Source organism: Carlito syrichta, unplaced genomic scaffold (assembly GCF_000164805.1).
Source record: "Carlito syrichta isolate Samal-C Ts95f unplaced genomic scaffold, Tarsius_syrichta-2.0.1 Scaffold51492, whole genome shotgun sequence".
NCBI lineage: Eukaryota > Metazoa > Chordata > Mammalia > Primates > Tarsiidae > Carlito > Carlito syrichta.
The window spans coordinates 13,729-41,363 of NW_006995588.1; the positions used below are offsets into that span (position 1 = coordinate 13,729).

Sequence of the window (27,635 nt, forward strand, 5' to 3'; positions counted from 1 at the left end):
CCTTTCATCCCAGAAGGGTTTAAAGAACGCCTTGACCACGGTGAGCCATGAATGCACCACTGCGCTCCAGCCTGGGTGACGGGGTGAGACCCTGGCTCAAAAACGTGAGATAAAAATAAATAACCACCTCGAGCCGACTGTAATCCTAGGTGTGTTGCCACGGGGTGCCCAGCCCCCGCCCCCGCCTCATGTCCCGTGTGCTTGGGCAAACGTCAGCCATGGACATTACCTGCCTTGGCTGGTTGACCTTTGCTCCTGAAGACAACAGTAACCGAATGACATCCAAATAGCCGCCTTGGGCAGCTAGGAAGAGGGCAGTGGCTCCGTCCTAAGAGAGAACAAATGAAAAGCGTTAAAAAAGCATCTTTCACATTTATTTTAAAATAGATTAAAAATACATATATTTAGTATAATTTTCCATTTCCATCCCCTTTTAGGTTTCCACATTTTTGTCAATTAAGATCTAAGTGTTAGATAAACAAGCAAATCCTCTGAACCTAATTTTATGCTTTCATGAATTGGGAGTGAAAGGTCCTCTTCATGAGGACCCTTTGCTCTTTCTTGTTCTTTTCTCCTCGTCCCCTGCAACATGAAGTGTCTGCAAGCACTGAAACATAAGATGCTTGGCTGGGCATGGTGGCTCATGCCTGTAATCCCAGCACTTTAGGAGGCCAAGGTGGGAGGATCACTTGAGGCCAGGAGTTTGATTCTCACCTGGGCAACACAGCAAGACCCCATCTTTACAAAAAATTAAACACACACACACACACACACAACTTTCAGAAAAATTGCCCTAGAAAGCTCTCCACAAAGTTGTTTCCTGTCAGCCCAGCAGATGTCAACAACACCTATATATACACAGACAGCAGTCCTGCGTGAAGCCCACAGCAAGTGCTTTCTTTGCAATGTGCTTTTGTTGTCTGTGTGTCTATGTCCCCTGGGCATTTCTTTGTTCTTGTAAACATGTCATTCTCTGTTACCCACTGAGAGCATGTCTTCTCCCGGATACTCACTGCCGACAAATAGCAGGCACAGCACAGAGTGAGCCTTCCTGACCACAGTGGAAAACCTAAGCACACTCCCAAGGAAAACACCTAACAAACCCAGCTAATGACCCCGCCTCCCAATGAGAACACTAACCATAAGCTAAAATACAAAACACCTTGCAAGTCCAACCAGGTAGGTCACGTGGAGGGTTCCTGATTTCCAGGGGTTGGCAGCTGAGCTGCCAGACTGCCCTCAAGGCAATCATTAAAAAATTAATGAGCCCATACAGATTTTTAAGCAGACTTTTGATATGGGGATAACATTTTCAGAAAGTCTACTATACCTTCAGTTGCTGATAACTGTCAGGAATTTCCTAAGATACGAGGTCCAACAATTAAGTTTGTGAACTCATCCTAGAAAAGTGTTACATACCTCATCACTGAATATCACTACAGTCAAGTCATCTATTTTTTTTTTTTTTTTGAGTCAGAGTCTCACTCTGTCACCCAGACTGGAGTGCAGTGGCACACTCACGGCCACTGCAGCCTTGACCTGCTGGGCTCAGGCAGTCCTTCCGCCTCAGCCTTCAAAGTAGCTGGAACCTCAGGCACACGCTACCGTGCCTGGCTAATTTTTTATTTATTGTAGAGATGACGTCTTGCCGAGTTGCCCAGGCTGGTACCATCATATTTGAAATACTTCCCTTGGGAAGCTATGCACCAATGCCAGCGTCTAGTCCACCCATCAAAGCAATTTTGGAACTCTTACTGAATGGCCATCAGAGCTGTCATCGTATTACCCTTTGATACCCTGAATGTCATCAAAATGTATTCCTTTCAATATTTTCTTCATCTTGGGGTAAAGAAAAAAGTCACTGGGTCCAGATTAGTGAGTAAGTAGGGTGTTCCAATATAGTTATCTGTATAGTGCTGCAATGTCAGCACACAGTGGCAAGTTTGCAAACTTAATTGTCAGACCTCAACAAATAACGATGATGATTCAGATGGCCATTCCAGAAAAAGTGGTCCAAAATTGCTTTGACGGGTGGAGTAGGCCCTGGCGTCAGTGCATAGTTTCCCGAGGGGAGTACTTTGAAGGTGACCGAGTGGTATTCAACAATGAAGTACGTAGCACTTTTTCTTTTTTTTTTAAACTATACAGAAGTTTAATTGTTTAACTTTACTTTACTCTTTCAAAACATTTATTCAGCATTGACCATGCAATGTGTATTCATAAAGTCAAGAGTTTAGAGACATACATACCAGGAATTCTGTTGAGTATCACCCAGAAATGTTCATCAGGGCTGTAGGTGTCCTTGGACTTTTTCTAGGATTGTTCGTGAAGCTAATTGTTGGATCTCGTAGACTACCCATGCATTGACTTTTCACACCCATCTGTCTATATTTTAATGACTTTTAACGGAGCATTTAGATTGTTTGGCTAAGGTCAAAGGTCTTAACATAAAATGGAAGTTACTGATGCATGAAATTTCTTGAGTCACCTAGTAACAGAGAGAAATTTACTATGGGCAGGGGCTCCTTTCAAACTACATTTGTAAGATTATGTCCTATCCCAATGAGCTTATGGAAGAATACTATCTAATGGGTACAGATTCTATACTCACAGTCAATCTGGACTGCTATCAGAGGTAATGTTATGAAAATCACAATCCATTTTCTTTTTCCAAAACTTTGGCGCTCTCTCTCTCTCTCCCCTCCCTCCCCCACGCCCTCCCTCCCTCCCTCTCCCTCTCTCTCCCTCCCTCAGTCTCTCTCTCTTTCTCTCTCTCTCTCTCTCTCACATACACACACACACACACACACACACATTCATACACACTCTCAGATATACTTCACCTATATGTAGCCAAGGAAATATCCAAAGTTTTAGACTGTGTTTCTTAGACTTGGTGACATCTCAGAACCACCTGTTGCCCAAGTTGCACCTGTGGATTCCAGTTTGGTTGGGATGAGCCAGGCCTGGAAATTGTGTTTTCCAGATTATGGGGTGGACACGCTGCCTACTGTGCTAAGGAGGCAGGTGAATTGGTCTTTTTAAAGCTCCCCAGTTGATTCTAAGGGCAGAGTTGAGAATCACTCCTTTAGATCATTATTAAGCAGTTCACTCAATCTGCTGGCCATGCTGCAGGCTCAAAAAGTGTCATAGATTTTTTTTTTTAGATGAGAAAATATAGTTTATTTAAAAAATAAATTAGGGAAAGAGAGAGAAAGAAAGAGGAACCTCACCTCTCCAAGGTAGAGAAGGGGGCCACAGCCATAGCTCAAAGAGCACATGGCCACACTAGAGTCTAGTAAGGTAATGCAGAAGGTAAGGATGGTTGCTCTGAACTTCAAAGAGGTCTAGGATTTGTCAGAGCTAACCATGTAAACTCTGGAGCAGGTGTTCAAGTGGAAAAGTTTACACCCACACAGCTCATTACACAACTATAAAAGGACAGTGCCCTAGGCATAAGGGCTAAATGTCTAGTTGTCGGACACCCTAAAATATGGTTCCTAGATCACTGGGAGGAAGAATTCTTTCACCCTTCACCACGAGACTCTGTCAAGTCAATTCAGATTCCCAGATTTTTTTTCCCTACAGAACTGGAATAACGATTGCCATAAATCCTATGGCATTACAGTGACAATTAAAAGAGCCCTTGGGTAATGTGCTAATTGCCAATTAGCTGCAATAGACCCACGCTAGCAGTGGCTGCCTTTCAAGGTCACGGGTGTGCTTGTACGTCACAGGTCTTCATCCAGCCTACCTCACTTTTCTTCCAAATACCTTGATTTCTCCTCTTTGTGCCCTTCCTCACAAATAACTCCACAACAGGAGAATAGATCTTGGTTTTCAGCAAGCCCATCTGCTGCCTTTGGACCGGTCATATGACTGGGTGACTGTGATTTGCCTCTGGGCTGTGTGGTTTGTCACGGTATGAATAAGTATCACATGGATTTTGAAAGTCTGAACTGCATAGGTTCATGAAATGTTGCATATGTACAAGGGAGAACAGCTGGGTGTGGAGATTCATGCCTGTGATCCCAGCACTTTGGAAAGTGGAAGCAAGAGGATTGTCTGAGCCCAGGGGTTTGAGACCAGCCCGGGCAACTTCGTGAGACCTTGCCTCGATAATAAATAAAAAAAAAATTAGCTGAGTCTGAGTGACAGAATGAGACTCTGGCTCAAAAATAAAAAGGTGAGGAGAACAAAGGCAGGTAAATAAGATACATGATTTCCATCTAGAAAAAGCTCAATACATCAAGCTTTTTCCCTTGATGTCTCAGGTTAAAGTCCTACAGTCGAATATATATATAAATCTCATCCTCCCAAGTAGCTGGGATTACAGGCATATGCCACCACATCCGGCTAACTTTTTTCATTTTTGTAGAGGTGAGGTCTTGCGAAGTTGCACAGGTTAGTCTCAAACTCCTGAGCTCAAGTGATCCTCCAGTCTTGACCTTCCAAAGTACTGGGATTATAGGTGTGAGCCACAGTGTCTGGCCCATTAAACGCTTGAAGTTGGTACCTGAATTTAGACTGCAGTGTTATGTGTGATGAGGAATGAACAAGTGTCCACCTAACATCCCCTTGAAATGCACTCACATAAAGTTGATCGTGGATGTTGGCTCCATGCTTCAGCAAGGTCTCCACCACCTGCATGTGCCCGTACTGACTGGCAGCCAACAGGGCGGTGCCCCCGTCCTATGGAAGTGCAAAGTATACATGCATTAGAGACAGTGCAGTGGCGTCTTTTACCACGCAGATGCACCTCTCATAGATAGAACTTTGGAAGATAATTCTCCCACTGATAATAGCAAACTAATTTCCCCACTTTTATTCTTTTACTTTTTATAATCATGACAGAGCTCATCTCATCTTAAGGACATGATTATGTTGTACACTTGGATGACTTGCTAGAGACATACTACAGTTATTTGACTGAGTTATTGTGAGGGTTTTTTTGAGTTGGGGTCTCACTCTGTCCCCAGGCTAAAGTGCAATGGCATGATCATGGCTCATGGCAGCCTTGACCTCCTGGGCTCAGGAGATCCTCCCGCCTCAGCCTCCCAAGTAGCTGGGACTACAGGTGCACCTACCACGCCTGGTGATTTTTTTGAATTTTTTGTAGAGATGAGGTCTCACTACATTGCTCAGGCTGGTCATGAACTCCCAGACTCAAGCAATCCTTTCACCTCAGCCTCCCAAAGTGCTGGGATTACAGGCGTGAGCCACTGTGCCTGGCCTTATTGTGAGTTAATTTAGAAAATGTCTATGCCAAATGCAAAATCATCTTTTTGTCTCTCACTATGGGAAACACCGAACAGAGAGTCTGTACCAAGTCTTGTCAGTTCTTGGAATCACCTGAAAGGCCTCTTATGGCTTCTGGTCAGAGACCCTCTTGGCAAACATTGGCTTCTTCCTGTGCTTCAACTGAGTTGTAGGCCACTGAGATTAAGGTCCTTTCACAGGGTGACTCTCTGGGGCCATTGCCCTCATGGGACAAGATCTGCATCCATTAAAAGAGCGGATAACAACGGCATGTTCCATGTGCCTCTCCTGTGCTACTTAGCATCTTTCTCCAAACATGTGCCAATTTGTCCAGGTCTCTTCTTAAGTGTGGTCCTTAAAACTAAGCAGAGCACCACAAAGTAGATGTGCTACGATGTGGACTCAGACATTCCTTTGTTCCATCTCCTCGGCTTCTGCCTCTGCAGCCTAAATTAGAATTTGCTTTTATGCCCACCACCTCACATGACTGGTTCACTGAATTTGCGGTCAACTGAAACCCTTTATGGTTTTTCTCAGGTGCTGCAGCAAAGGCGTTATCTTCTCCCATCTAGGATCATTGTTTGTTTGGCTCTGTGAAATGATACGTGGACATTTGCGCTGATTACAAATAATTCAGGAACATGTCATCTGGTCCTAAATTATGACTCATGAATATAAGATAGTGTGGGTTCTAAATTTGGGCATAAGGTGTTTGTCTGAAATGCCCGCTCTTAGAGCTCTACCCTCAGAAGCTCTGATCCGATTGGTTTGAGGTAAGGCCCAGAAAGATGCCTTTTGACCAGTCATGTGGGGTGTCTGTGATAATGAAGGTTGCAGGTGGGCTTGCCTGGAGAAACACTGCTATAAGAGCTCTTGCATTCACAGGCATGGGGCAGGGGATGCCTGTGACTGGGTAGGGATTTTCCTAGGGACAGGCTGTGTGGTGAGGGAGGGTGCTTAAACTGGGCTTTGAAGGGTGGAGAATGGAGAGGAGACAGGCTGAGGGCTGAGGCTGGTGGTAGGTGAGGAGATATCCAGAAATTGCTTAATAGCAGCAATGAGTATTCTAGGTCTTGTCCTGTTAATTTTCTCATCTCTTTGCCCAATGAGGTAACAGAACATATAAACTACCATGATTATCATAGAAAAACGGGTATCTTTTATTCTTAAAAACACATTTTGGTCTGACTGCGGTGGTTTACGCCTGTAATCCCAGCACTTTGGGAGGCTAAAATGAGAGGATTGTTTGAGCCCAGGAGTTTAAGACCAGCCTGCACAATATAGCGAGACTTTGTGTCTACAAAAAGTCAAAAAATTAGCAGGGTGTGGTGGGGCGTGCGTCTAGTCCCACCTACTTGGGAGGCTGAGGCAGAAGGATTGCCTGAGCCCAGGATTTCAAGACTATGGTAAGCCGTGAGCCACTGCACTCCAGCTTGAGTGACAGAGTGAGACCCCAACTCAAATACACGCACACACAGACACACACACATTTTGGGGGCATATAAATTTACTAACAATGGAAACAATTGTTGAAACAAAGTGTTGATGACAGGATCATATTAAAACTCAAATCCAGCCGGGCTCGGTGGCTCAGCCTATAATCCCGTGCCTTTGCGAGGCTGAGGAGAGTGGATTGCCTGAGCCTGAGGGTTCGAGACCCACCTGGGCAGGTGAGACCTCATCTCTACAATAAATCAAAAAATCAGCCGGGCGTGGTAGCGTGCACCTGTAATTCCGGCTACTCGGAAGCCTGAGGCAGAAGGATCACCGGAGCCCAGCAGGCGAGGCTGCGGTGGCCGGGAGCGGCCACTGCACTCCAGTCTCGGCGACAGAGTGAGACTCCAACTCAATAAATAAATAAATAAATAAATAAAACTCAAATCCTCTTGACACTCTTTTTTCCACGGAAAGTTCTTAGACACCTGCAGTTGACTTAATGGAGACCTATGGAATTCCTCATCCAGGACCCCGTGTTCCATGGATTTCTGGGACAGCACAAACTGGCACTCGTACAGAGGCTTTAAGCCAGTATTAACTTGTTAAACAAGAATAATGAAACAGTCCCATGGTCATACAAGATCATTTTGACTTAGTTCAGAGTTGAGATTTTGGTTCCTAGAACTTCACTTTCTATTTTTAGTTGTGTCTATCACTTCAAAAAAATTTGTAAAATTTATTAGCATATGTGATCAAGAATTTAGCAAAGAACAAGGATAAAGTTACTATCTGAAAACTAAGTTGCAGTACTTTTGGTAACACTGCAAACTAAATCGAACTATAAAAATGTTTACTTTGAAACATGGTATTGTGAAACCAAAGTTCTCTTTATAAAAGCTGCAAAATGAGAATTTTTTTGCTAATGAGTCAGACTTCACAGAGTTGTATCACTTTTATAAGGAAAAATAAAATAATAATATAAAAACATAAGTTTTGTATTGCTGTGAATTATATATGCTATGTTTGGCAACATGTACAAAGTTCAACAGCAGGCTTCAGAAGAGATAGAAATCCTATATAAAATCCAGATCTGCCTAACAGCATTTCAACAGAAAAAAAAAAACAAAACTCATTGGAAACTCCCTTGACATCTAAATATCACATACAAAGGACCAAGAAAACCTAAAAGTTTCCAAGCTGGGAGAATTTTCAGAAATTTTACAATTATAATTAGGTTAGAAATGACCTGACAGTTATAAAAATCTCCTACTCTAAAACACTATCCTGTAAAATCATATTGTGGACTGGGCATGGTGGCTCACATCTGTAATCCTAGCATTTTGGGAGGCCATAGTAGGAGGATTGCTTGAGCTCAGGAGTTCAACATAATGAGACTTTGTTCCCCCCCCCCCCCAAATTAGCTGGTTGTGGTAGCACGTGCCTGTAGTTCCAGCTAAAAAACATTACATTTTTACTCTGGAAAATTTTATGGGAAATTACTTAGATGCTACCTTTCTACTCTGGGATACTAAGTTTTGTAACCAGAAGGGATAATTAGCAGGTGACTTTCTAACTTTCCCTGTTTCCTTGTGCTTTTTCTGCTTCAAGATTAATACCAAGACGGTGATAGGGATTGTTGGAAGTATTAATCTAATCCTAGTGGATGTGAGAGATTCCCAAAGAGGGCACTTCGATGGGCAGCTTACTTTCATGAGCTATCCTCACTGAGAGATATAATACATAATTACAATTTATATAATGGGGCGAGTCATTTGGTACTTCCTTTAAAGAGGTTACTGATTTTCATTGCTGACATACAGATAAGAAAACTGAGACTGAAGAAGAATCAATTTTGTGTTCACTATATATATATATATATATATATATTTTTTTTTTTTTTTTTGAGTGCAGGTCTCACTCTGTAAGGCAGAGTGCAGTGGCACCATCTTGGTTCACCACAGCCTTGACTCCCTGGCTCAGGTGATCCTTCTGCCTCAGCCTCCCCAAGTAGCTGAGACTAACAGATGTGTGTGCCAAATTGCCAGGCTAATTTTTGCTTTTTCTGTAGAGATGAGGACTCACTATACTGCCTAGGCTGGTCTCGAACTCCTGGCTCAAGCAATCTTCCCACCTTGGCCTCCCAAAATGCTGGGATTATAGGCATGAGATACCATGATCAGCCTAGAAATGTAATGTTTTGGATCATATCTCTAGAACTACCCTGAACCGTTACAAGAAACCTTGTGAAATCCACTTCCTTAGACTTGAGAAGCACCAGTTTATCCTACAGTTGAGGAAAAAAGTAACACTCATGACTGCTGAACCTCTTCAGCAGGGTATGAGATCAAGAAGGTTCTCTTACTTTGGTCCTAAATTCAGTGGATGCTCCGAATCCAAAGAGAAATCTTACGACATCGTTATGGCCTTGTTGGGCAGCAAAGAACAGGGCAGTTGTACCTGACTGGGAGAGAGAGAGAGAGAGAGAGAGAGAGAGAGAGACTGGTCATATTACATTCGACTTGTACATTTGCAAAGAAAACAAAATAGTATCTTTGCATACAAACCTTCTATCCCAGGAAGGAGTTACATTTGAACTGATTCTATTCCTTCCTTCCTTTCTTTCTTTCTTTCTTTTTTTGAGTCAGAGTCTCACTCTGTTGCCCAGGCTGGAGTGCAGTGGCACAATCATGGTTCACCACAGCCTCGACCTCCTTGGCTCAGGGGATCCTTTGACCTCAGCTTCCTTAGTAATTGGGACTACAGATGCATGCCACAACACCCAGATACTTTTTTTTATTGTTTGTAGAGACAAGGTCTCACTATGTTGCCCAGGCTGGTCTCAAACTCCTGGGATCAAGCAATCCTCCTGCCTCAGCTTCCCAAAGTGCTGGGATTATAGCTATGAGCCACTGCATCCAACTGATTCTATTTCTTTCTCAGAGAAGTGACAAAATGAAAGAAAAACTTTATTCTTGGTGTAGTGGAATAAACGGTGGCTCCCCAAAAGATATGTCTCCATCCTAATTCCTGGAACTTGTGAATATTACCTTATATGGCAAAATAAGTGATTGAGGATTTCGAAAGGAGGGCCTTATCCTGGGTCATTTGGGGGGACCCAAGTCTAATGAGAAGTGTCCTTTTAAGAGTGAGGCAGGCCGGGTGCAGTGGCTCAGCCTGTCAACCCAGCACTTTGGGAGGCTGAGGCGAGAGAATTGCCTGAGCTTGGCAATTCGAGACCAGCCTGGTGAGACCATGTCTCTACAATAAATCACACACAAAAAACTACCCGGGTATGGTGGTGTGCGTCTGTAGTTCCAGCTACTTGGAAGGCTGAGGTGGAAGGATCGCCTGAATCCAGTGGGTCGAGGCTGCGGTGGCCATGAGCGTGCTGCTGCACTCCAGCCTGGGCAACAAGAGTGAGACTCCAACTCAAAAAAAAAAAAGAAAATAGTGAGGCAACGCAACATCCACAATAGTTCAAACATGGAAGCAACAAAAGTGTCTACCTATTAATGAATGGATAAGCAAAGTGTGGTATAGTCATACAATGAAATATTATTTAGTTTCAAAAAGGAAGGACAGATTGGACCACATAGTGAGACCCTGTCTTTACAAAATGAAAAAAAAAAAAAATTAGCTGGGTATGCTGGCATGCACCTGTAATCCCAGGTACTTACAGGGGCTGAGGCGAGAAGTTCACCTGAGCCCAGGATTTGAGGCTGTGGTGAGCTGTGATTGTGTCATTGTACTCCGACCTAGGTGATAGAGTGAGACCCTGAGTCAAGGAAAAAAAAAAGGAAGGCAATTCTGCCATTTGCTACAACAAGGATAAACCTTGATGACATTATGCTAAGTGAAATACGCCAGTCACAAAAGGGCAAATACTGTATGATTCTACTGTGGTATCTGAAGTAGTCAAATTCATAGACCCAGAAAGTAGGATGATGGTTGCCAGGGGGTAGGAGAGGGGAGAATGAGAAGTTATTTAATGGATACAGAATTTTAATTTTAAAAGATGAAAAGAGTTCTAGAGATGGATGGTGATGATGGTTGCACCACATTATGAATGTGTTTAATATCACTGGACTGTACATTTAAAATGGTTAAGATGGTATTTTACTACAATAAAAAAATAATAAAGGCTGAGCATGGTGGCTCACTCCTATAATCCCAGCACTCTGAGAGGTCAAGGCAGGAGGTTTGCTTGAGCCCAGGAGTTTGAGACCAACCTAGGCAACATAGTGAGACCCCATCTCTATCAAAAATGAAGATTAAAAATTAGCAGGGCATGGTGGCATGCGCCTATAGTCCCAGCTCTGAGACAGAAGAATTGCCTGAGCCCAGGAGGTCAAGGCTGCAGTGAGCTATAATGGTGCCACTGCATTCCAGCCTGGGCAACAGAGCAAGACCCTGTCTCTTAAAAAAAAAAAAAAAAAAAGAATGTTTTCAAAAAGAGTGAAGCAGAGTGATATTTGACACAGAGAAGTGGCAAAGTGACCACAGAGGTAGAAACCAGAGAGCTGTGGTCACAAGGAATGCTAACAGCTACCAGGAGTAGAAAGAAAATGGAATGGATTCTCCCCTGAAGCCTCCAGAGGGAGCATGGCCCTGCCCATACCTTGATTTTGGACTTCTGGCCTCCAGATCTGTGAGAGAATAAGTTCCTATTGTTTGGAGCCATCCACTTTGTGGTAATTTGTTATAGCAGCCACAGGAAGCTAAATATATTTGGTGTAGTGCTTGGGAAATGCTAGCATTCATTAATACAGGGAAGAATCCTGGTTATAAAATTTAACACCTCAGAAAAGAAAGCTATCAGTACAAGAAAGAATCTAAGTAGGCCGAGCTCAGTGGCTCAGCCTGTAATCCCAGGAATTTGGGAGGCTGAGGTGAGTGGATTGCCTGAGCCTGTGGGTTCAAGACCAGCCTGGGCAATTTGGCGAGACCTCATCTCTACAATTAAAAAAAAAATTAGCTGGGTGTGGTAGGCTGAGGTGGATGCTGGCTGGGGTGGCCATGAGTGTGCCACTGCCTTCCAGCCTGGACAATGGAGTGAGACTCCAATTCAAAAAAAAAAGAAAAGAAAAGAAAAGAAAAGAATCTAAGTAATCCATCCACAAATGTCTCCAATTGCAAGCCCAGAGTAAAAGCAGGCTCAGAATATTTATCAACATTGAACATATTAACAAGAAACAGCCTGATTCCAAATTTTAAACTGACCATAGTATACTGAGACACAAAGTTGAGCATCCTTCCTTCCCAGCTACTTTTATATGCTTATTCAAAATTGGTACCCAAATTATTGTGTAATATGAGCAACATCATGATACCACTCTTGTGGGTGATATATCTTTTTCCTATAAAGATGCTATTCACGTCTCCTCTTTGAGTTTGGGATAAAGCTAATAATACTATACATTCCCAGGCACAGTAAAAGGAAACTCTTCTTTCTACAGTTTACCTGGAACAGTTAAGGTGATAAGTCAGTCCCACTCAGGTGGAGAAGCTGAGGAGAACACGTCCTATAGTCTACTGATTACTCCAAAACTTGTCTTAAGAGCATGCGTGTGTGTGTTAGGGGGTACTGAGGCCCACCACTGTGATGGAATATCGAACACCTTCCCAGAGATAGCCCTCTATAGCCAACTCTACCATGACCACTCACAGGGCCTTTCTGCCTGCATGCAGGCATGATTTTCTCCTTGGTTCCCACAGAAACCAGTGGAAAGCATCCTTCTACTGCTTTCTTACAAGTGGAGGATGCCATTCTAGAAATCTTAAGGTGTCAGCAGGTCTGGATGAAGAAACTTAGCTAGAACAGAACAACCCTCACCTTCTCAATAGACATGGAACTTCAGAGACAACCAGGGGTCCTTTCTAGGAGGTATTTCTTTATTAAGAAAAAGGATCTGTGTTTGAATATACTTTCTTGATACATTAATTACCAAAAAAATCATAATTACAGCAGTGTGAGCCAATGTTGGAACATACATATTACCAATCATTATGTACACAAATGTAGTAGTCTTTGGACAATAGGAGCTAGCCATCAGGCTGGAGTGTACAAAGGTCCTGCATGTATGTGTTTTCCTATTGAAACCCAGGGCTTCATGCCAGCTGTGTCTACAGCTTCTACACCTGAGAGGTGCAATCAGTCAATACTGCTGTTTCTCTAAAGCTGTGATCTTTCAGGACCCTTCACTTCTGGTTTATCTCTCTAGCAAGCTCTGTGTACCTAGACAGCCAACCTAAGAAAACAATGGTAGGCAGTTTTTCAGGAAAAAAACATTCTGATGTTCCAACATAGATTAACAAAGGGCCAAGGTAAAAGTCTACTATGAGGGTAAGTTCCAAAGCACTGCAAGGTACCCTCTCAGCTTCCAAAACCAGTGAGCAAGCTTGGGGGTCTTCCTATGGCTTAGAAGCCCTATGGCCCCTGATTGCTACAGTCTCAGGAAATTCAGGGATGACCAGGAAATGGCACAGCACTGTCGTTTGAGCCACACGGGTTATCTAAGCTGAGTACACTTTGGTAAATCCCCAAAGGCCATTCATTGTTCTCAGTGCACACGAGTTTTCAACTCCAAGATTAGTTGAGAAATCGGAACCAAACAAACAAATAAATATAAAACCATAAAAACCACACATTGGCTAGAAATCAAACACTTTTTCAGTTGTTCTAAAGAGATTTTTGTGCATGTTGAATCCATCCTCCAGGATAAAGTGTTTTGAGTAAGCAGATCTGGACCATGTTGTTTTTATTCAAGACATTTGTCTTTTATTTAAAGTTATAATAAACAAGGACTATACAGCAGAGAAGAAAAAAACAAAATTTGTGTGATTTGAAACTAGAATTCTACGCGGGTCCAAACATTTTCATCCTGGAGGGAAATGACATGCTGAAGTGAAAATGACCTAAAACAAGTATCTAGTGTTATGGAAATTGCTGTAAGGAATCTGCTGGTAAGAAGGCTTCATTGGTGGTGGACTCTGTCTCTACTCTCAATGGACCAGGTTCGCTGATTCAGGGCCACGGAGAGACAGATACAGATTCCATCAACCATGCCATTCTTTCATGGTTCACAGTCCAAACCTCCAGCACCCAGAGGGGTGATGCGGGGGGGGGGGGGGGGGGGGGGGGAGGGTGTAGCTGGATGTGCCTTGGAACTCTTGACACAGCTCTTAGACCTGATGTGTCTTAATTTGCTCCACTCATGGGTGGTGGTCCAGACTGGAAGAATGGGGTATAGTGGCTTGATAAAAGTTTGGTTGGCAAATCATCTGTCTGAAACAACAGTAAAGCAGGACCTGGGATAAGATAAGGCTGGATCAACAAAAACCAAGTGGTCTAGCCTGGTTCGGACTAGCCCAGGATGCCCCATCTCAGGCCTTAGTCAGTGAGAGCTGAGAGGTCAGATGCCCTCTAGGGATGACCTGAGCCTGTGCCTCCACAAAGGTGAGTTTGTTCCTAGATCGCCTCAGAAATATATGGAGCCTGAGCCCCAAAGTATGCCAAAATGTCCCAGTCTCCCTACTGCTTCTCTAGACTGGACCAAGAAAAGATTCTTGGGTGAGACCAAACTTCCGAGATGGCCCTTAAATGAAGTGCAGGAACAGGCTCACATTTTAGTCCAACATTCACCCACATGGCAATTTTGGAGGGACTTTATTTAAAACAGATGGCCAGTCAGAGAAGTTCTCTGACAACACAGTTTGGGGAGCATGATTGCGACATCAAGTGAGCCTTATGACGGATAGGTTGGTGACTCAACCCTTCTAAAAGTAGAATGATCTTCATGAGAATTCTGCAACATCCCAAGGGGAGAAGGAAGAATTGACGAAAGCATTAGACAAAAACATATGAGTGCTTAAGGCATGAGCTTTGGTTACCTCAGACATGCCTCACAAGATACACTTAACCGTAACACAATCATTGGTGCATTTCCAGACCTTATTTTAGGCACAGTAAACTCGGCAATGGGATTTTTTTTTTTTTGAGTTGGATTCTCGCTCTGTCACCCAGACTGGAGTGCAGTGGCCGCTCCCGGCCACCGCAGCCTCGACCTGCTGGGCTCTGGCGAGCCTTCCGCCTCAGCCTTCCAAGTAGCTGGAACTACAGGCACGCGCTACCACGCCCGGCTAATTTTTTGATTTATTGTAGAGATGAAGTCTCGCCTGCCCAGGTGGGTCTCGAACCCATGGGCTCAGGAAATTCACTTACCTCAGCCTCCCAAAGGCGCGGGATTACAGGCTGAGCCACCGAGCCCAGCTTGGCTTTTTTTTTTAAATTGGAGTCTCACTCTGTCAGCCAGACTGGAGTGCAGTGGTACACTCATGGCCATTGCAGCATTGACCTGCTGGGCTCAGATAATCCTTCTGCCTCAGCCTTTCAAGTAGCTGGATCCACAGACATGTGCCACCACACCTAGCTAATTTTTAAATTTATTGTAGAGATGAGGTCTTGCCATGCTGCCCAGGCTGGTCTTGAGCTCATAGGTTCAGGCAATCCTCTTCCTCTGTCTCCTAAAGTGCTGGGATTAGCTGGGCTCGGTGGCTCAGCCTGTAATCCCACGCCTTTGGGAGGCCTGAGGTGAGTGGATTGCCTGAGCCCGCAGGTTCGAGACCCGCCTGGGCAACTTGGCAAGACATCATCTCTACAATAAAAATCAAAATGAGCCAGGTGTGATAGTGCACGCCTGTAGTTCCAGCTACTTGGAAGGCTGAGGCGGAAGGATCGCCGGAGCCCAGCAGGTCGAGGCTGCGGTGGCTGGGAGCGGCCACTGCACTCCAGTCTGGGTGACAGAGTGAGACTCCAACTCAAAAAACAAAACAAACAAACAAACAAAACCAAAAAAAACCCCAAAGTGCTGAGATTACAGACATGAGCCATCGTACCCAGCTGGCTAATTTTTTTTATTTACCGAGGTCTTGCCAAGTTGCCCAGGCTGGTCTTGAACCCTTGAACTCAGGCAATCCTCTCGCCTCCATCTCCCAGCCACCGCACCCAGCTGGCAATGGGTTTTAGTGTAGGAGAAAAGCAAAGATGACTCTTGTCTTCCACCCCAGTTCACTATTAGAAAACATCATATCTCTGAGCCTGGTCATTTTTGTGCAAGCACAAAACCTGACCTACCTCTCTCTGAAGATTGATATCTGCTCCTTGCAGAACCAGTTCCTTCACACAGTCTATGTGGCCAGCATAGGCAGCCACCATCAGGAGCGTGGTGCCGTGCTGGATGGAGGAGAGACAGACAGTTAGGCCATGGTGATGTCAGAGGGAGGGGTCCCGCAGAAGACGCTGCAGAGATGACAGTGCTACTCAGGACACATCAGAGGTGAACTTCCCTGCAGGGATCAAAGTGCCTCATGCATAGTGCAAACCAGACAGGAAGAAAGCAAAGTGAGAAATTGCTGAGGCTGGAATTGTCGATGTAAAAAATCACTTACTTCCATCACCTTCAGAAACACAGTCCCATGTAAACCATGGTTATTGCATTTTAAGGCAACAGCGATATCATGCTCTCATTTTGATCTCTGTTAAGTGATTTCTGAGCCAACGAATGACTACTAATGCAACAAAAATGGAGTTAAACAGCACCACTTGGTTTTCTGTATTTAACATCCTTTATCTTCAGAAGAGGAAGGGCACCATGATGAGATGAGAGGTTACAGAACTCAAGGCAGTTGTGGCCTCTGGCATCAGCCAACAGGTAACCTGGGTGAGTTGCTGACAATCACCATGACTCATTTACTTCCTTTGTAAAATGAGGGTTTGCATGGGATGATCGCCAGGTCTCAGCCTGAAGATTCAAGGACTTGAGACATACACGTGATATGGACCTTCCAGTGGAGGTGGATTTGGGCAGTTTAACTAGCGCTTGTTTTTAAAGGCTTGAAATTGTAATCTGAGCCATCACCTCTGTATATCCACCAACCTGCATCTCAAAGTGGATGATGAGAGAGACAGCTTTGCACATGAGGAAGCCTTATTTGTATAGGGTAATTAAGCGCATTTTAGAGGCTTCGAGGTATTTTCATCTATGGGATTTTGTAGGAAGGTGACAAGACTGAGTGGTCACGACAGTATGATCTTTCACACATTATATAATTTTCCTCCTCCTTTCTCTCATCTTCTTCTTCCTCCTCTTTTTTTTTTTTTCCTTCTTTGACAAGGTCTTGCTCTGTCACCTAGACTGGAGTGTAATGGTGCAATCAAAATTTACTGCAGCCTCAGACTCTAGAGCTCATACAATCCTCCTGCCTCAGTCTCCCAAGTAGGTGTGTGCCACCATGCCCAGCTAACTTTTTAATTTTTTGTAGAGACAAGGTCTTACTATGTTGTCCAGGCTGGTCTCAAGTGATCCTCCCACCTCAGTCTCCCAAAGTGCTGGAATTACAGGCATGAGCCATTGTACCCAGCACTCTACACTTTCAAAGTCTCATTCTCTTCATCTGGAATATGAGGGAATAATAAAAGTATCTGCCTGATTAAATTAGGAAATGAAATAAGTCAGGCAATGTGGTTAACATAGTCATGGTAGATATTAGTTCAGTAAGTGTTAGCTATTAAAATATTATGATAGTTCAGTAAATGTTAGGTTGTCATCTGGCTGTTGTTAACTTCTGTTAATGTCCATGTTAGTTTGGGAAAGTCTTGTTTGCTTTATATAAAAAGTGACCATGAAGTCAAGAAAAGCTGATGGCCCCATTGTAGTGCCCTATGCTATTATTGTACCCCATGTGTTTATACTTGACATCTGAATGTTAAGACCCTTATACAGGCTCTACCACCCCTTATTCAGTTGAATGCCTCCTTTGATATTCTCCAGGATTGGAATGGCAAGCTTAGTATTATTAAGTTCCTCTTTACTGTGAGAACTTTTTGTTTAGGTAGCAGATAGAAGAACACTTGGTGCTTATGGTCTGAATATATTTCTCCAAAATTCAAGTTGAAATCTAATCCCCATTGTAGTGGTATTAAGGGGCAGAGCCTTTAAGTTATGAGGGCTCTGCCTTCGTGATGGGATGAGTGCCCTTATAAAGAGGTTGAAGGGAGCTCCTTTCCCCCTTGATCTTGGATTTCCCAGTCTCTAGAACTATAAGTAATACATTTCTGTTGTTTATAAATTACCCAGTCTAAGACATTTTGTCATAGTGGCCCAAATGGACTAAGATACTTGGTTTAAAGCCAGTCTGACTAGATAAGTTGTGACTATATTCTTTTGAAGGAAAGATGAGGTCATACTCATCTCACAATAAAAATCAATCATGAGCCAGGGGAAGTACAAAGCACTTAATCTGGATATTTAAAAAAGAATGTAAAAAATGTTAGGCTCATCTGTTTTAAAGGAAAGATGAATTACATACACAATAAAAATATTTCTTCAAAGATTGTATTTCAATTCTACATCGTGGTCAACTGAGAAAAAGTCAGGTTAGGACAAAGGAGAAAAAGAAAGAATAAAGAAGTGCTATATCAAGCTACACAAAAATATTTTCTTTATTTTGAAAACCTATTAGCTTGATTGATTTTAATTCTCTAAAGATTAAGGTTACTTCATGCATTGATGTTAAAAATGTGTCTTTTTAAAACTACCTGGTTTTAAATAGCACATATCAATGTATACAAATATAGTGAAGTCCAAAACAAAAAAGAACAGTGAAATATGTACATGAATATAGCAAAAAAGGCTACAAGAAGCTTGCCAGCATATCCTTATGGTAAATGTGTGTCAAAGAAAAAGCAAAGCAACCAATGGAAAAACGTAACTCAAGATGAATGGGCATTTGGAAGTCAGAGCTTTGGTGTCTAGTGGATGGCCTAAAGATACAGTGTTACTTGTTGGAAAAGTCTGAACATGGCCATTGTACTTGAAGCTAAGAACATTCCTGGCCTGGGCTGGGTGGCTCAATTTGTAATCCCAGCACTTTGGAAGGCTGAGGCTAATGAATTGCCTGGGCCCACGGGTTTGAGACCAGCTTGGCCAACTTGGCAAGACCTTGTCTCTACAATAAATAAATAATTAGCTGGGCATGGTAGCGTGCACCTGCAGTCCCAGCTACTTGGAAGGCTGAGGCAGAAGGATCGCTGGAGCCCAGCAGGTCGATGCTGGGGTGGCCGTGAGTGTGCCATGGCACTCCAGCCTGGGTGACAGAGTGAGACTCCAACTCAAACAAAAAAAGTCCTGAGAAAGTTTGGTGGGACTCTCCTTGCATTTCAAAGGCCTCACAGGCTTCCTAGGTGACCCTGGGGCTCGGCCCCCTTCAGGAGGGCTACAGATAAATAAGCAAAGCCCCATGAGAAGCCTTCCTGGAACCTGGCCTCCCTGTTCAAGTGTCACGTGGAAGACAGACAGAAACTCAGCCAGTGACATTCCGAGGGGAACAAAGACCTGCACTGTCTCCAGACATCTTCCTGCCACTCAGTCACCACCAGCCTTAGAGGTCTTTCGAAATAAACGAGATATCTGAAATCATCATCATTTAGACATTCCTTTGGGTTAAGGACATATCTTTCCAGAAAGCTCCTGAGAAAATGACTTTTTGTTTTAAACAAAGAGGTTTAATCTATAAATATATGTATCTATTCATGGAAGCAACATTTGGTTAAAATATTACCAGTCACCCAGCAGCCGGGACAGGGTCTGAGCTCTGAGGGACAGGAGGTGGGAGGACAGATGACTCTGGATGTGGAAAGGGCACTCACTGAACAAGTGGAGAGTCTGGGGAGCAGAATGTGTGTGGCTCTGTGGAGTGGCCTTGAGAACCTGGGAACCAGGAGGAGTCCTAGGGGAGTCTGAAAAGGGGTGGCTTCAAGAAAAAGTCAAAATGTGGTCATCAAGGCGGTCCGTGGGTGACGTCACAATAACAGCCAGTGCTCCTATCCCATGCAGTGAGACCTGGGTCAGACCGGGATGCCCAAGACCCCACATCAGCCTGGGTTCTGACAAGAAACAGATGGTACATTCAAACCGGAATCATTGGAAGAAAGTTTAATAAAGAGACTATTTATAAAGCTGTGGCCTGGGCACAGGGAAACTACAAAGGACAGCGCAGTACTGGTAGCAAGGAACAGTGGAGCCCTGTGGCCAGCCATGGCCTGAAGGTGCCAGGGGAAGATAATTGCTCCCAGGAGGCAGAGAGTGGGTGCGCTGCTGATGGATGGAGCAGGGAAGACACTGGCTCCCTGATGTCCCTCTCCTCCCACTCTCTGACTCCTGCTGAGGCTCTCATGGGCCAAACCCAACTGGGGGTGAGAGGGAAGCAAATCTGCTGGGGAAGTCCATACAATTCTGACTCTCTTTTTGGTGTTGAGTCAGGATCTCACTCTGTCACCCAGGCTGAAGTGCAGTGGCACAATCACGGCTCACCACAGCCTCCACCTCCTGGGCCCAGGTGATCCTCCCATCTCAGCCGCCCACATAGCTGGACTACAGATGCATGCCACCATGTCCAGCTAATTCTTCTGATTTTTTTTTTTTTTGTAGAGATGAGGGCTCACTCTGTTGCCCAGGCTGGTCTCTAACTCCTGAGCTCAAGCAATCCTCTCACCTTTTCCTCCCAAAGTGCTGGGATTACAGGTGTGAGCCACCCCGCCCGGTGGCTCTGAGATGTGGAGTGAGAAGGGTGTGGAGTGGGTCTGGAGGCACAAACTAAAGATATTTTGGTCCCAATGCCCCAGTGAGCAAGCTGGAGCAAACTATTTCACTCTTGGGCCAGTGGCAGAATTCATTCACCAAATTTGTGCAATAAAAACTGGAAATGACATAACCTGCTTTCAGGAAAATAATAAGGCTCCTTTGGAAACATTTTTATTCAAATCCTAAAATCAAAACATCTCTGCTTGCTCCCTCTCCTCATCTGAGTTCCTCCCTAGACCCTGGAAATGTGAAGTCCTGCTCAGGACAGAGAAATGATCGCCTCCAACTGGGGAGGGCAAGGGCTAAGTGGTGCCTGCAGTGGGCAGTCACATCTCTCTTTATTTTCCCTCCTACACTGCCAAGTAGCGTCTTAATGTTTGCAAAAAGGTAATGAAAGAGTAAAAGGCTGGGGGAGGCGTCAGTTTCCGTTTTCTCATTCTTGTAGAGAAAACACAATTCTATACCCATAGTAGTCCACTGAGGCTTGAAATTATCTCTGTCTTTTCACGAAAGCAGTTGTCTTGAATTCTTTCATTAAACAGTCTTTTCTTCTTTTTTTAAATTTTAAAATGATTTTTTTTTTAGTTGGAGTCTCACTCTGTCGCCCAGACTGGAGTGCAGTGGCCGCTCTCGGCCACCGCAGCCTCGACCTGCTGGGCTCCGGCGATCCTTCCGCCTCAGCCTTCCAAGCAGCCGGAACTACAGGTATGCGCTACCACACCTGGCTAGTTTTTGATTTATTGTAGAGATGAGGTCTCACCAAGTTGCCTGGGCAAATCTTGAACCTGCGGGCTCAGGCAATCCACTCACCTCAGCCTCCCAAAGTGCTGGGATTACAGGCTGATCCACCGAGCCTGGCCTAAAATGATTTTTTTTAAGTTGGCATCTCACTCTGTTGCCCAGGCTGGAATTCAGTGGCACAATCACGACCATCAAGGCTCACTGCAGCCTCGACCTCCTGGGCTCAGGTGATCTTTCCATCTCAGCCTCCCGAGTCGCTGGGACTTCAGGTGCGTGCCACCATGCCTGGCTAATTTTTAAAATTTTTTTTGTAGAGATGAGGTCTCACTATGCTGCCTAGGTTGGTCTCAAACTCCTGGGTTCAAGCAGTCCTCTCCTATAAGCCTCCCAAAGTGCTGGGATTACAGGCATGAGCCACTGTGCCCGGCTAGCCTTTCCTTCTTGTACATGCCAATTCTGATTTCCAGTGAAGTGCCCCTTTCTCTATTGTGGCTGCCTTCTGTTTTGTGTGTGTAATTGCTTCCTTTCCTTTCTAACTTCCTCCGGTATGTTTTTAAATTCACCACAGTACTTTGGGTGTTTTTGAATAGCCTAAAGCAAGCAAACATATGAACCGGTAAACAAGCAGTGCAAAGGGAAATGCATGTGCGAAGTGCTCTTGCGCACACAGTGGGATAGGGTGTGCTCTGGGCATGCGTATACCGAATGCATCGTACACTGTCTCTGCAGTCCACGTCCACCCGGCCGCTGTTCAGTAACAGCTTCAGCAGTGCCAGGTTTCCTCTCCTGGCCGCCCAGAATGCGGCGTTGGCAAGTGGGGTTTCCTTCTGTAAGAACAAAATGAAACAGGACCTTAAAATCAACATCACTTAACATGACCACTTCTGCGTTGATAGTAGCCAGTCAAAAGGGAGAATTTCCAGTTGTGTCATATTATTTGAAAGATTGTTCCCCCAGCAATAGAAGGCTGTAATATATTTGGCCATAGACTCTGATACCAGCTGGACATGGTGGCTCATGCCTGTATTCTCAGCACTTTGGGAGGCCAAGGCAGGAGGATTGCTTGAGTCTAGGAGTTTGAGACCAGCCTAGGTGATATAGCAATACCTCATCTCCAGGAAAAAAAAGTAGCTAGGTATGGGGGCATGAACCTGCAGTCCCAGTTACTTGGGAGGCTGAGGCAGAAGGATGTCCTGAGCCCAGGAGGTCAAGGCTGCGGTGAGCCATAACCATGCCACCATGCCACTGCACTCCAGCCTGGGTGACAGAATGAGACTCCACCCCTCCACAAAAAAAAAAGTAAACTCTGATGATATCAGACACCTGAGTCACATGTGGTTATGAAGGGCAATGTTGTTGGTAACTCAGTGCTATGAATAACCTGTTTTCCATGAATATCCTCATTTTCCTGCCTGTGCTGTGTCTTTGTTCACAGTTTCCTTTTTGCTTGAAATGAACTTTCCCCCATGCTTTAAGGCCAAGGCTCTGCTCAAATGCTATTTCCTCCCTGAAACATTCCAAATCTCTTTTCACCCCTAAGAGAAGCAACATTCCTCCCAATTCTGACCTCCCAAGGTGGCTTACCCACCTGTTATCTCTGCCCTCAATGCTTTCTAGCTCATTCCAACTATCTGGGTAGATGCCTCTCTCTCCCTCCACCGAATTTTCTTTGCTTCAGCTGGAACTTGCCAGAGGTTTGAGTTGAGAACCACAGACGTGGGGCAGAGAATGCCATGACGTGTCCTCGCAGGGAGTCTTCACTCCACTGCTGGGTCATTTTTAAGCTGTAAAGTTGATGTTGGGACCATGGCTACAGAAGGCTTGGAAGTGGAAAACAGGCCTTCCAAATGAGTGGCAGGGCTGGCTGCAGTATGATTCCCTTTACCGAAACAAATGGATTTGGATTTGTAGACAGCAGGCTGTTAGAGGGAGGGCCTGACCCTGAGACCAGACAGCTCTGGGTTCCAAACCAGCCTGGGCAGGTGACTTGGCCCTTGGGAGTCTCAGTTTCCTCTCACTTAGGTGGAGGTCACAGTGCCTGCCTGGAAGTTTACAGTAAGGATGAAAGGATGTAGATTAATTGCCTCATACAGTGTTCAACACAGCAGAAATGCTGACAAGTGCTAGCTACCTTTCCTCTGTCTACTTTTCTTTACCAATTCAGAATCAACAGGCAAAACTGAATTCTGAGTATTGGCTGGTCTCAGGGAATTTTAGAGTGTTCACATTGTTTAATGAAGGCATGTTTTGGGGTGGGTTTAAAATACCTATCTGGCCTAAAAGGTCTTTTATGTAATACGTATTTTATTTTTTTGAGTCAGTGTCCCACTCTGTCACCCAGGCTGGAGAGCAGGGGCACGATCTTGACTCACTGCAGTCTCAACCTCCTAGGCTCAGATGATCCTCCTGCCTCAGCCTCCTGAGTAGCTGGGCCTACTGGCATGCTCATCATCATGCCCAGTTAATTTAAAAAAATTTTTCCCTAGAGACAAGGTCTTCCCATGCTGCCCAGGCTGGTCTTGAACTCCTAGGCTCAAGTGATCCTCCTGCTTCAGCCTCCCAAAGTGCTGGGATTACAGGCATCAGTCATTGTGTCTGGCTTATTTTATTTTTACTTTTTGTACAGACGAGGTCTCTTTATGTTGTCCAGGCTGGCCCTGAACTCCTGGCCTCAAGTGATCCTCCTGCCTTGGCCTCCCAAAGTGCTGGATGACAGGCACAAGCCACAACAATATGTTGCTACTGTATTACATATACTTAGCTTCGCAAAGTTAAAAATAAAGCATCAACAATTGTAGCTACTCAATGGAGCCATCTAAAATGAAAGAAGGTGACAGAAGTGTAACAATAACATTTGTTGGTGTGAGGATTTCCTTTCAGAAGTCCTTGGCACACACACAAACTTGTGCTCTTGTACATACCTGGATGGGAGAAAAGCAAAGCAAGGACTGAGGAGTAGGTAACAGACATACTTGGAATAGTTTTCTGGATTACTTAGGAGGAAAAAAAAATCAGTTCGAATTCCAGATGAAAAATGTGCCTTCTCTGAAGGTGTAAATTTACTGTCCTGCAGGTTTCAAGGCAAACTGCGGCCATGGTATTCGCACCAGTGTTGCTGCTTGGACTTCAGGCTGGGCCTCCCCTGTTGCAGCTCTTAGTAAATGGGCAAAGCAATGGCAAGGTGGGTTTGGCCCATGTAAGAAATCGTGAAACAATGCCTTTGTCACAGAGTTTGCACAAAAGTCTGGGAAGGTGAGTCAGGAAGAGAATTTAATAGGCACCAGGGAATATTTAATAGGCATCAGGCTTTTCCTGAAACCTAAACACATGAGAGTGATACATTTTAACTCGTTTTCAGTGACTTTGTCATTTCACTTTAACCTCAAACACCTTCAAAAAATCCATTGCAAACGGCAAGCATCTCTGCTCATAACAAACTCTCTAGCTAGGCTCTCTTCTTCCTTTAGGGTGGTCTTGGGGATGCCCCTCCTGCTGGGCTGGACATCCTGGTTTCCTATAAGGTTCTAGAAACTGAGTTTTGTGAAAAGCTATAGATATTTCATTCTTCCTCAAGGGCTTGATTGACTTAGAGATGGAGGTATGCAGAGTTGTTGATTTGGGGGTAAAAACGAGCTGAGTTAAAGTCCTTCATAGCTCTGCAACCCTAGGCAAGTTATTTAATAATAATATAGTACCTTTGCTGGCCATGGTGGCTCATGCCTATAATCCCAGCACTTTGGGAGGTGGAGGCAGGAAAGAGGAGTGCCTGAACCCAGGGGTTCAAGACCAGCTTGGGCCACTTGGCGAGAATGCATCTCTACACTAAATTAAAAAATTAGTCGGGCATGGTGGCTTGCGCCTTTAGTTCCAGCTACTTGGAAGACTGAGGTGGAAGGATCACCTGAGCCCAGCAAGTTGAGGCTGGGGTGGCCCTGAGTGTGCCTGGGTGGCAGAGTGAGACCCTCACTCAAAAAACAAATGAACAAACAAAATAGTATCCCTGTTATGCATTGTTGGAGGATTCCATGAGATAAGACACATAAAACTGTTAAATAGTACACACTCAAGAAATGGTAGCCAGGCTGCGTACAGTGGCTCACGCCACTAATTCTAGCACTTTGGGAGGTCAAAGTGGGAGGATCACTTGAGGCCAGGAATTCAAGAACAGCCTAAGTAATAGCAAAAACCTGCCTCTACCAAGAATTTTAAAATTTGCCAGGTGAGCATCTGTAGTCCTAGCTACTCAGGAGGCTGAGGCAAGAGGATCACTTGGGCCTAGGAGATTGAGGCTGCCATGAACTGTGATCATGCCACTGTACTCCAGCCTGGGTGACAGTTAGACCCTGTCTGAAACAAATAAACATACAAAAAAAAAAAAAGAAAAAGAAAGAAAGTAAAGAAAGGAAATGTTAGCCAGAAATGCACAGCCCCCCAGCTCTTTAAAATACCTGTCCATGAGGTGTGACCACCAACCCCGGCAGATTCCCACCACTGCCAATCCTGCACGTCTCATCAACAAGGGTACCTGCATAATGAACATTTGTATACCTAACCCTGAATTGTACCCTACATCTTTAAAAAAAAAAACCCACACAAAAAAGAGATAAAAATAATAAAATACCTGTCCAAGGAAATTCATTTACGTGGTAACTAGCACGTGCCAGGGGCAGTGGTAAATGCCAGGGGTTAGGACTAAAGTTATGAGTCAACTTTGGTCTCTGCCTACAATGGCTTTATGGCCTAATTGGAAAATCCGTCATGTCTATAGGCTTCACAAGTCAGTATAGGTGCCAGTGTAGGAATGCAGCTGCTTGTGATGAGAATACAACCAGAGAGGTCACTTCTACCTGAGTAGGGCGGCCAGGATGGGTTTTGGAGGAAAGGAATTCTTGACATGAGTTTTGAAAGATGGGGGGGGGTGACTGGGTGCACAAGGGGTGATGAGTATCTTAGGCAGAGGATGGTGAAGCAAAGACCTGGAGGCTTGTCATAGCATTCTGGGAAGGTCCCTAGCTCAGCAGGGCAGCAGTGAAGGTTATGAGGGAGAGAGGAAAGAGCTGGGGGAGGGCAGGTGCTCAGGCTGGATTCTGGTGGCTCTGGTGTTTGTGCCACAGAGGTTGGACTTCATCCTGGTGGGCACCAGAGTCAGGGAAGTGTTTCAAGGTGGGGAGACACTATCTATTTTGCATTTCAGAAAGGTGCCAGGGGGAGCCTCAAGGAGAATGGACTAGGGCCAGAATGAGATTGGTATCTACAACTGGTCAAGAGATCACAAGGACCTGAGCTGAGGCAGCGTCAGTGGGAGTGGGAGGAAGGGACAGACCGATGTCATTTTAAGGAGCAAAAAGGAAAAGTCTGGGCCTGCAGCTGTACATGTAGGGGAGGAGGGAAAAGGGAGTATGGACTGACTCTCCTGAGTTTCTGGTTCACTGCCTGGCTGGTGATGGTGCCATTCACGAAAGTCGGAAACACTGTACAGAGAACAGGTTTGGGAAAAAAAATCAGTAGTTCTGCTATGAATGTGCTGAGTTTCAAGAGCCTATGAGACATCTAGGTGGACATGTCTAGCACAGAAATGGGTACGTTCTCCTATCACACCATGGCTGGCACATTTATCAGAAGTCAGGAATCTTTTTAAAATAATTTATTTTTATTTATTTATTTTTTAAAGTGAATAAGCAGGATTTATTGAGAGGACAGAAAAGCTCCTGTGGTGGGAGGGGACCCGGAGGGGACCCGAAGGGGTTGCCCCTACTTTTATTTTTGAATAGAGATAGGGTCTTGCTATGTTTCCCAGGTAGATAGGGTCTCGCTATGTTGCCCAGGCTGGTCTCAAACTCCTGGCCTCGAGCAATCCTCTCGCCTCTGCCTCCCACAGTGTTAGGAGTACAGGCATAGAGTCACCATGCCCAGCCGGAAGTCAGGAATCTTGAGCTAACGCTTATTAAGCACCACATGGTATATACAACCTCTGCATATACTAACTCATGGTACCACATGGTATATATAGCCTCTGCATATACTAACTCATTTAATTCTCATCCTAGCCCAGTGAAATGGGTACTATGATTATCACATTTTACAGATGGGGTAAATGAGAAACAGCACATCAGGCTTCAGTGCCAGGCAAATCTGAGGCTTGAGGTTACCCTTTCAACTACCCATCACACTGTTCTGCCTCTCACAGAATTTTTCTCCTGTAGATAGATGTCAAGGACTAAGCAGCGATGACCCCCACTGATCTCCTTCCTATCCTCCAGTCTTCTCTCTGTCCAAGATGGAAAGTCCCCAGGCCTTCCTTCTGTCTGGGATCTGTACACATCACATTCCCTGGATAGCTTCCAAACCTCCCCAGGGTACAATACGCTCATAATCATAATTGGTGTGGAGTGAGGCGGGGCAAGTCCTTCAGCCTTTAAAGGAGATGATGCAGCTGGGCTCGGTGGCTCAGCCTGTAATCCCGCGCCTTTGGGAGGCTGAGGTGAGTGGATTGCCTGAGCCCACGGGTTCGAGACCTGCCTGGGCAGCGAGACCTCATCTCTACAATAAATCAAAAAA

The 27,635-nt window shown here is 44.7% G+C and overlaps 1 protein-coding gene across 1 annotated transcript in view; it reads right to left on the bottom strand.

Annotated features, from left to right (window-relative positions):
- Positions 1–229: 229 nt before the first annotated feature.
- LOC103250596 (ankyrin repeat domain-containing protein 29) overlaps positions 230–27,635 on the bottom strand; it is a gene marked incomplete at its 3' end in the record, with an annotated part of 36,678 nt that continues 9,272 nt past the window's right edge. Inside the window, exons 2-6 of the mRNA XM_021707852.1 lie at positions 21,794–21,904; positions 15,830–15,928; positions 9,059–9,157; positions 4,594–4,692; positions 230–328 (exon numbers count right to left, since the gene is read on the bottom strand). Of these exons, the coding sequence (XP_021563527.1) occupies positions 230–328; positions 4,594–4,692; positions 9,059–9,157; positions 15,830–15,928; positions 21,794–21,904 (507 nt within the window). The remainder of the gene's footprint in view (positions 329–4,593; positions 4,693–9,058; positions 9,158–15,829; positions 15,929–21,793; positions 21,905–27,635) is intronic.